Here is a 9,886-nt window from a genome sequence, read left to right as displayed (position 1 = left end):
GACCACTCCTTGGGTTTCCGAGGCTGCATCACTACAGAAGTAGATTGCCCAACCTTCCTTCCAAGGAGTGGCTGGTGGGTTTGAACTGCCAGCCTTCTGGTTAGCAGTCAAGTGCCTTAGGCACTGCGCTACCAGAGCTCCCAACCAAAACATACTATAATTTTAAAATCAAAAGGTCAAGTGAGCTATTTCCATTTTGAAAATAACATGAGCTGAATTAGTAGAGGTAACACATGCTTGATGTCAAAAATTTTATTTCCACAAAACAAATATAGTTAATGCTTCTCAGCTTTACTTAGACAATAAATATTTAGATGGCCAATAAATTAAAGAGGGAAATTAAACTATGTTTTCCATTTTGAAGTTAATAGTATTTAGATACCAGTTTCCCTATTTAAAATGAGTGAATAAACACTAAAAATGCATGTCATTGATGCCACAGTTAAAGTGAAAAATAAATTAGATTAACCCTGCAGAGAGTTCTGTTTCTTCCAGAACTTGAGGAATCATTTTAAATACATTAGTTTGATGTGGTGCTCTTCAGAGAAACCATCTAAAACACATTAGCAATAGCTCCTTCAATTCAAGAAAAAGCTTTAGCAGCAAGAGATAGACATTTAGTTGGAGTCATATGCACCCTAATGACAAGCTGATCTGTTTTCCAAGAGATCTCCAAGACTGAAAAATTAAATGTTATGAGGCTTCAAATCATAAAGTTTTAAAATACCAAGTCTAGTAATTATAATTAACATGGTTACATGTGTCAAAATGTTATAATATTCCTATTTCTAAGCTACAAGAATATTTGTATTTCTAAGCAAAAAGATATCTCCTTGAAGACTAAGGTGCGCCTGACACAAGCCATGGTATTTTCAATCACCTCATATGCATATGAGAGCTGAACAACAAATAACAAAGACCGAAGAAGACTCAATGCTTTTGAGTTGTGGTGTTGGTGAAGTACCACGGACTGCTAAAAGAACTAACAAATCCGTCCTGGAAGAAGTGCAGCTGGAATGCTCCTTGTAAGCAAGAATGGCCAGACATCATCTTATTTACTTTGGTCATGTTGTAAGACCATTCCCTGGAGAAGGATGTCATGCTTGGTAAAGTGGAGGGTCAATGGAAAAAGAGGAAGGCCCTCAACAAGGTGGACTGACATAGTTGGTACAATGATGGGCTCAAGTGTAGCAAGGATTGTGGGGCTGGCACAACACCAGGAAGTGTTGCATTCGGCTGTTATAAGGTCACTATGAGTCAGAGACGACTTGAGGTACCTAACAACAAGAAGAAGCTATATTTAAAATGTAACATACAAAATATTATTTGCAGCATAAATACTAATTGTATCTATAAACATATCATTAACTGCCTGTGATAGTTAAGGTTCTGTGTCAACTTGGCTGGGCCTGGTGGAGTGGCTGGGCAGCTGGTGGTAGGTGTTCCCCATGATGAGACTGGCAATCAACTCCATGATGGGATCTACCACAAGCAGCTGAGTAGCTGTTTTAGGAATGTGGTCCGCTTCCTGTATATAAGCACCAGCTTTGGGAATGGTCTCTAGCTTATGGCACGCCTAAACCTTGCATGTAGCTGAGTCATTCAGCAGCCTGCCATGCTCTGGTACTTGTGGGACTTTCAATGGACTTGAATCAACGGTCTGCCATGTTGTTTGGTAACATTGGGACTGTGCCTTTTTACTTGTCCACCTTGTGTTTGTCAGCCTCAGCAGCAAACAGGTATCTGAGAGAAGAAAAGCTTCTAGCTTAAGTGGGCTGGGAACAAGAGGCAGAGCTGAAGCCCAAGGTTGAGGAGCTTTCACCCAGCCTCTAGAGCCTGGCACTTTAAACCCAGACTTAAAGTCTCCAAAATTGTAAGAGAATAAATTTCTGTTTGTTCAATCCATCCCATTTGTGATATATTCTTGTCAGAGTGGTACTAAGTAACCAAGAGTGCCCAAGGCAGGTTTACAAATTACAAAAGTAAGTTTCATTGATTGTTTTCCTCTCATATCAAAAACAGTGGTGCTTTTACAACAAATAAATGCGACAGAAACATAGCAGAAATCCTTGCATATAAATTTTGCAAAGAAAATACAATTCCAGATGCCTCAATGTTCAAAGACAGTTATATAGAAACACTTATGCTAACTTCAAGTGTCTACAAAGTGAAATAACTGAAACATTCACTCCAAAGTTTGATATTAAGATTAATCTCTTAAATCTGTCTCCATACCTAAGGTTCTTATGAAGAGCTAGTGCTTAACATCAGAGGCTCTGAAGTATGATTTGGGAGATCTTACAAGCACCCTACCTGTGGTCTCTTACACAGCAGAGGTAGCAAATAAATAAAACTATTTATTTAAAGTGAACTTATGAGGGACTTCTGGTAAGATGCAGGAATAGGCAGACAAGCAACACAGACACTTTTCAACAAAGAAAAAAAAAAAACCAATTGACAGAGATACAGAAAATAATCCTGGAGCCCTGAGATTTGAAAGGAACTATGCAGAAGTGGATTAGACACCAACTAGTGGGAAAACCTGAACGAAAACAGTGAGAACAGAGATGGTCGGAGCTGCAGACTGTCAGCTACTCTGATGGGACCAACAGCCTGAGTATTTCCAAGTGATGTTGGGACCTGAGAATTGACCTAAAGATCAACCCTAGTCACCAAGGGCTGCAGGGACAACTGTGCTGGTGGCCTATGACTAGGAAGGGAAACGGCAAGGAGGGAGACAACCTGAGCTGTTCACTTTCCGCTGTCTGGAGGGCACAGCCATTTTGATTATTTACATGCAGCGGCCATTCTGGATATTTAAAGTGACCAAGGGCACAACCATTTTGAATGTTTACAAGCAGTGGCCATTCTGGATATTTAAAGTAACCAAGGGCACAGCCATTTTGAATGTCTACAAGCGGCAGCCATTTTGAATATTTAAAGTGACTGAGGGCACAGCCATTTTGAATCTTTACAAATGGCAACCATTTTGGATTTTAAAGTGATAGCATTCTCATTTGGATTCCAGGGACCTAAGAATAAATAGGCTCTGTTTGCCAAGGTCAGCAGGGATATATGAGAGACTGACAACAGGAAAGGAGACAGGTGGTGAGTGTATAAGTGCTGTCAACCAGCGAATAGAAGAGCACAGTACCCTGCTTGCATAGATAACATACAAACAAAACAAAGAAAATGAAAATCGTCGGCAAGTCACTCCAACATACAATCACCAGTTACTTATAACACAAAAAATGTCACTATGTCTTGTAGACAACAGAGCATCACAGTCAACACAAAGAAGCAAGATAAAGCAGGAGAAACAAGGGACGAGGATACAGACCCAACACACACCCCTAAGGAAGACGCAGCATTGGAACTCCCTGATAAGGAATTCAAAAGAATTATATTTAGGTATCTCCAATGAAATGAGAGACAGATCAAGGAAAACACAGAGAAAACCCTACAATAATTTTGAAAGACAATACAAGAACAAAATGACAAAATAAATGAAAAATTAGAAATGATAAAAAATCTACACATAGAAATCCAGATGATTAATACTAAATTTTCAGAAATAGATAAGACATTGAATGGGCAAAGGAGCAGAATTGCATCAATAGAAATCAGAATTAGTGAGATTGAAGGCAAATACCTGAATATTTCTTTGGAAAGGGATCAATCAGAAAAAAGATCAAAACAAAATGGAGAAAGCCTAAGGTTCATGTGAGATATCATCAAAAGGAATAACCTACATGTAACTGAAATTCCAGAACAGGAAGGGTTAAATAAAACCACAGAGAAAATTGTCGAAGATTTGTTGGAAAAGAATTTTCCTGGTATGATGAAAGATGAGAATATATCCATTGAGGAAGTCCAACGAACCCCAAACAGGATAGAAACCAACAGAAAATCACCCAGACATATCATCATCAAACTTAACAAAACCAAAGACAAAGAAAGAATCATGAGAGCAGCATGGGAAAAATGAAAAGTTACCTACAAGGGGCAACCAATAAGACTAAGCTCGGATTTCTCGACAGAAACCGTGCAGGCGAGAAGACAATGGGATGGTATATATAACACCCTGAAAGAGAAAAATTTCCAACCAAGAGTTATGTACCCAGCAAAATTTCCCTCAAATATGATGGTGAAATTAGGACATTTTTAGGTAAGCAGAAATTAAGGGAATTTGTTAAAACCAGATCAACCTTACAAGAGATGCTAAACAGAGCCCTTTGGACAGAGAAGCAACAACAGCCAACAACAACTGACAATTAACATACATGATGACATAATCCAGAAACCAACCCAGCTATGGAAGTATCCAAAGTAAATAAGCCTACATGATTGTAAACAGGGAACCAGAGACATCAATTGACAAATGAGGACAACAACAAACCAAAAAGAGGGGAAAAACTGTGTGTTATGGAACTTCTAGACGGTAGGGAAGTCAAGATGACTACAAGATAGAATGGACTGTTCTAAACATGGGAAGAAAACTATAAATCACAGGTAACCTCAAAGAAAAATGATAAACCTTCACATCAAAATAAAAAAGAGGACCAGCACAAATATTTAGCAAATACTAAAACAATAGCAATGAAGGAAGTGATAACACGATTCATAAACAAAACGAGCTCAGCGTAGAATATTACATGGAACAAAGAAATCGACACCACAAAAAAGTACATAACAAAAATGACAGCAACAAATTCATATTTGTCAATCATTACATATCTGGCAAAGGAGTAATCTCTAAGATTTATAGAAAACTGTAATGCCTCAACACCAAAGCAACTAACAATCCAATTGAAAAATGGGCAGAAGACATGAATAGACACTTCACCAAGGAGGATACTCAGGTGGCCAGCTAATACATGAAGAGATGCTCACAATCATTGGCCATCAGAGAGATGGAAATTAAAACAACAATGAGATACTGGCTCACCCCAGCACTGATGGTAACATTCAACAAGACAGAAAATAACAAATGCTGACGGAGATGTGGAGAAATTGGGACTCTCATACAGTGCTGGTGGGACTGTGAAGTGATACAACCACTGTGGAAAGCAGTATGGTGATTTCTTAGAAAGCTGGAATTGGAGATACCATTTCACCCAGCAATCCCATTACTAGCTATATATCCTAGAGAGGTGAGAGCCAAGACAGGAACAGATATATGCACACTCATGTTCACCACAGCACTATTTACAATGGCAAAAAGATGGAAACAACCTACGTGCCCATCAGTGGAAGAGTGGATGACCAAACTATGGTACATATACATACTGGAATGCTATGCAGCACTAAAGAATAATGTAGAATCTGCAAAACACCGCATAATATGGATGAACTTGGAGGACATTATACTTTATGAAATAAGTCAATCACAGAAGGACAAATATAGTATTAGTTCATTGTTGTGGAGGGTCAAGGAAAGGTTTATATATGGAGGGAAACTTTCTTTTTTGGTTGCCAGGGGTAGGAGGAGAGGGGAGGGAACACTTCAAAAAAAAAAAAAAAAAGAAATGCATTGACACATGTCACCTTAGTTTTGTGTATTTCACTGTACAGAAATTTATTTCAATAAACTGCATTAAAAAATAAATAAAGATAAAAATTAAAAAATAAAGTGAACTCATAAACCATAAGATAGTCTTGTGGCTATGGACCAAGAGAGCCACTTAAACCTAATTGTCCTTCCATGTTGTCTTTTTCTCCATGGGAACTGGGACAGAAGGAGGAGGTATAGTTCTCTGCTTCAAGGACTAATAAGAAGGAAAAATCTCTCTTTAGGAATTTGAAATTAAATTATCTCAATATTATGATAAAAAGCAGTTGGGTTCAATTTTATAATATTAGTTCAATGATATTACCAGTTAAATAGGTTTTTGGTAGCTGGTGTGGGAATCCTAGCTCCATATAACATTTTTCCTTTGGGAAAATGTGTTTCACATGCCAGAGTAATGACTTACAAATGAACTTTTGGAATAAAATCCATTAATAAAATAGGGATTGCCTTTAAGTTAGTTTATAACTTACACGCTTCTGTATTATCAAGGTAAAAAATTCAGACAGTCTAAGAGGGGAAGCCTCTAATTGCTTAGATTTGTTAAATCATTATAACTATAATAAGGATTTCAAATAAATGTAAAGGACAGCAAAAGACTGTTGTGTTTATCAAGAGGAGGAGTATGAATTAAAAAGGCTAAAAAAAGAATGAATTTACACCAATGTTTCCTAAAGTGTCCCAAGTAGATATTACTTGAAAAAATGGCTCCATGAGAAATTAGATTTAGGGAACTTTCAGTTAAACACAGCTGAAACAAATGGTATTGCTTTCAGATTTCTTAGAACCTTTAATATGCTACTATGCATTGTGAAATCTCCAAATATACTTGTATTTCCCCAACTTATATGACCAAGGAATTATTATTATTATTCTTTTTTGCAGCATATGCAGACTGGTAGTTTGTCAGCATATACTTGGCAACAATGGCTTACAAATTCAACTGTGGCATTACTACACTGAATAAAAATTCCTGCTATGGTATATATACATTATAAAATAAATTGAATTGTTGTTGTCAGGTTCCGTCAAGTCGGCTCGACTCATAGCAACCCTATGTACAACAGAATGAGATACTGCCCAGTCCTATGCCAGACTCACAATCCTTGCTACACCTGAGCCCACCATTACAGCCACTGTGTCAATCCATCTCGTTGAGGACCTTCTTCTTTTTCGTTGACCCTCCACTTTACCAAGCACGATACTCTTGAATATTCTAGAGGTATTAAAAACCGAAAAGTACTGTATAAAACTCAAATAAAAATAGCCTGAATTGAACCAAAATACAGATAGAGTATATCTTTATATACATTAAACATTCAGATAATTTTATTAATGTTTTTTACCTGACTACGGTGTTCAATAGAATTTGATTCTTTGCCAGTTTTAAGTTCCAGTGGCATTATCTTAAACTTTGTTTTACCCCCTCGATGTATTTTCACACCAACCGTAACATCTATTTTGCCCTTTAATCCAAACCTAGGGGACCAAATGCTTTCTTCGATATCCAGTAATTTTATGACTTCAATATTGTATGCTGAATTATTCTTAATATCATCACTTGGCCTAAAAAAAAAACACATAAAAACAAAACAAAACAAAAAAAAAACAGTTAATTAGAAAACTTAGCTCATATCTCATGTACTGGTATTTACTCTATATCACACACAAAGAATATGGGTGTGAAAAATAAACTACAAATAATTACAACAGTAATCCTCAGAGTGTGGTCCCTGCACCTGCAGGATCACCTCAGAAGTTGTTATAAATGCACATTCTCAGGTCCCAACCCAGACACATTCAATGAGGAACTCTACAGGCCCAGCCCAGAAATCTTTTTAACAAACTCTCCAAGTGATTTTGATGCACGCTCAAGTTTGAGAACCACTGTTCTACAGGCTCTGCATCATGTGTCATTTATTTTTCCCTTAATATTTATCATCTGCCCCTTTCAGTTCATTTCTACTGCAATCTTCCTAACTCAGGCCTAGATTACGACAACAGCCTCACTGTTTGGACCGCTGGAACCATAATACTCTGAGAATTTTTGTATGTGATTACTACAGATTAATATGCTGCATGTGGTTCTTAAGCAGCAAGGCAGGGGGAGGAGGTCCTTCCTGGAACACCACAGCAAGCTGCAGAAAAATGAGCCATCTTCCCCACCATCCATGCAACGTGGAGCTTGGTCATCCAACATTGTACCCCACACCCCCATGCGGCAGCCTTTGGAGGAGCTAACGTGCCTTTCCCACACTTCCCTCATCATTTTCTTTACTTAATAAATAAATCCATCTCTATCAGTATCAATATTTAAAACTAATACTCATCGTTTTTAGCATTACAAAAGAAGTTATAAATTTGAGACCATAACTATGAAATGAGCTATGTACACAGGAGAAAAAAGAGTAAATTAACATTGAAAGAAGTAGAAGAGATTAAATAATTTTTAAAGCCCCTTACACTTCTCTTATATCAGATTTACTCATTTTTCAGAGCATTTAGAGTTATGCAGTCTCTCAATACCATTGTCTATACTCTGTCCCAAAATCCTCTCCTACCATTCTCTCTTGACTCCATTCTAATTATGCCATCTCTGGAATCATTCTTGTCTTTTCTTTCCCTCATATCCCACATTCAATCAAAAATCCGCCAGGGCTACCTTCAAAACCTGATAAAAATATAAGTGATTCTCATCACATCCACAACTCCCACTCTGGTCCAAGGTACAACCATCTCCCGTTGGATTCTTACAGGAGCCTCCTAACTGGTCACTAGACTAATCAGCCAGAATGATCTTTTTAAAAGTAAATCAGGTTCTACATCTTAGTTTGGTAAGTAATGTCTAGGATTTATAAGCTTGCAAAAAAAAAAAAAAAAAAAACTATATCCTTGGAAACCCTATGGGGCAATTCTACTCTGTCCTACAGGATCTCTATGAGTTGGAATTGGGAAGAAAAAAAAAAAAATCCACTTGTGAATGGCCATCTTATTGAGATACAATTATTGGTTTCTACTCATACAAACCAAAAGAGAAAGAAGGAAAAAAAAGACTCAAAGAAGAAACTAGTCTACAGGACAAACAGTCTACAAAAACCTGGCCTCATCTACCCCAAAAGCAGAAGAACTAGATGGTACTGACTGTTCTAATCGGGGCCACAACAAATGGAACCTGACAGAGTGGGAGAAAAATGTGGAACAGAATCTCGTATTCCTAAAATAAATAACAAAATCAAGAGACCAACTGCACTGGTTCAGACTGGAGGATTCCCCGAGATTATTATCCTGAGATATTCTTCAAACCCTTGACCAAAACTAACCCCTGACATCAACTTGAAGCTTACTGGCTGACTCAAAAATAAACTAGTATTTTTGAGTCAGTACTGAGGTCCTTTAAAATAATCACCTATATAGGACCAAATGGTAAATTCCTTTAAAACAAGGATGAGAATGCAAGGCTAAGGGAGCAGAGAAACCAGATTAATGGAAATGGAACAACCAGAAGGGAAATGGAAATGTTCACACATTGTAAAGAACGTAACCAATGTCACCAAACAACTAGTGCTGAAATTATTGAATGAGAACCTCAACTGCTGTGTAAACCTTGCCGGAAAACACAATAAAATATTTTAAATAATCAATCAGATTAGAAATGGTGGTGATGGTAGCATAACATGGTGAATGTAATTAATGCCACTGAACGCTAAATTTAAAAATGGTTAAAACTGAAACTTTTTAAAATATATTTTACCATAATAAATTTTAAAAAACCAGTATCTTCAGAAATCATGTATCCAATAATAACCAAAATACATATAAAAATCTGACAACATAACAACAAAAGGACAAACAGCTCAATCATAAAATGGGCAAAGGACTTGAATGACAATTTACCAGAGGACCCTCAAATAGCCACCAAATACATTAAAAGATGCCAGAATCAATAGCCATCAGAGAGATGCAAATCAAAACTACAATGACATAACATTTCACTCCACAAGGATGGCTAAGATTAAAAATAATAATGATAATAATAAATGTTGGTGAGGATGTAGGGAAATTGGAGACCTTACCCATTGCTGGCGGGAATGAAAATGATACGGTCGTTATGGAAAACAGTGTGGTGGTTCCTCGTAACACTAAATATAGAAATATCATTAAAAAACAAACTCACTGCCATCAAGTTGATTCCGACTCATAGCTACTTCCACTGGGTTTCCAAAGCGGTAAATCTTTATGGAAGTGGACTGCCTATTTTCCTTCCACAGAGTGGGTGGTGAGCTTGAACCACCAACCTTCTGGTTAGCAGTCAAATGC

The 9,886-nt window shown here is 37.3% G+C and overlaps 1 protein-coding gene across 1 annotated transcript in view; it reads right to left on the bottom strand.

The window, feature by feature from the left end:
- DNA2 (DNA replication helicase/nuclease 2) overlaps positions 1 to 9,886 on the bottom strand; it is a 69,659-nt gene that overhangs the window by 35,680 nt on the left and 24,093 nt on the right. Inside the window, exon 6 of the mRNA XM_007940684.2 lies at positions 6,916 to 7,135. Coding sequence (XP_007938875.1) covers positions 6,916 to 7,135 — 220 coding nt within the window. The remainder of the gene's footprint in view (positions 1 to 6,915; positions 7,136 to 9,886) is intronic.

The sequence above is a fragment of the Orycteropus afer genome, unplaced genomic scaffold (genome assembly GCF_000298275.1).
Source record: "Orycteropus afer afer isolate SDZICR_OR568_19922 unplaced genomic scaffold, OryAfe1.0 scaffold00070, whole genome shotgun sequence".
Classification (NCBI taxonomy): Eukaryota; Metazoa; Chordata; class Mammalia; order Tubulidentata; family Orycteropodidae; genus Orycteropus; species Orycteropus afer.
Note: the sequence above shows the minus strand (reverse complement) of the source record. Positions and strands in the feature narration are given on the sequence as shown.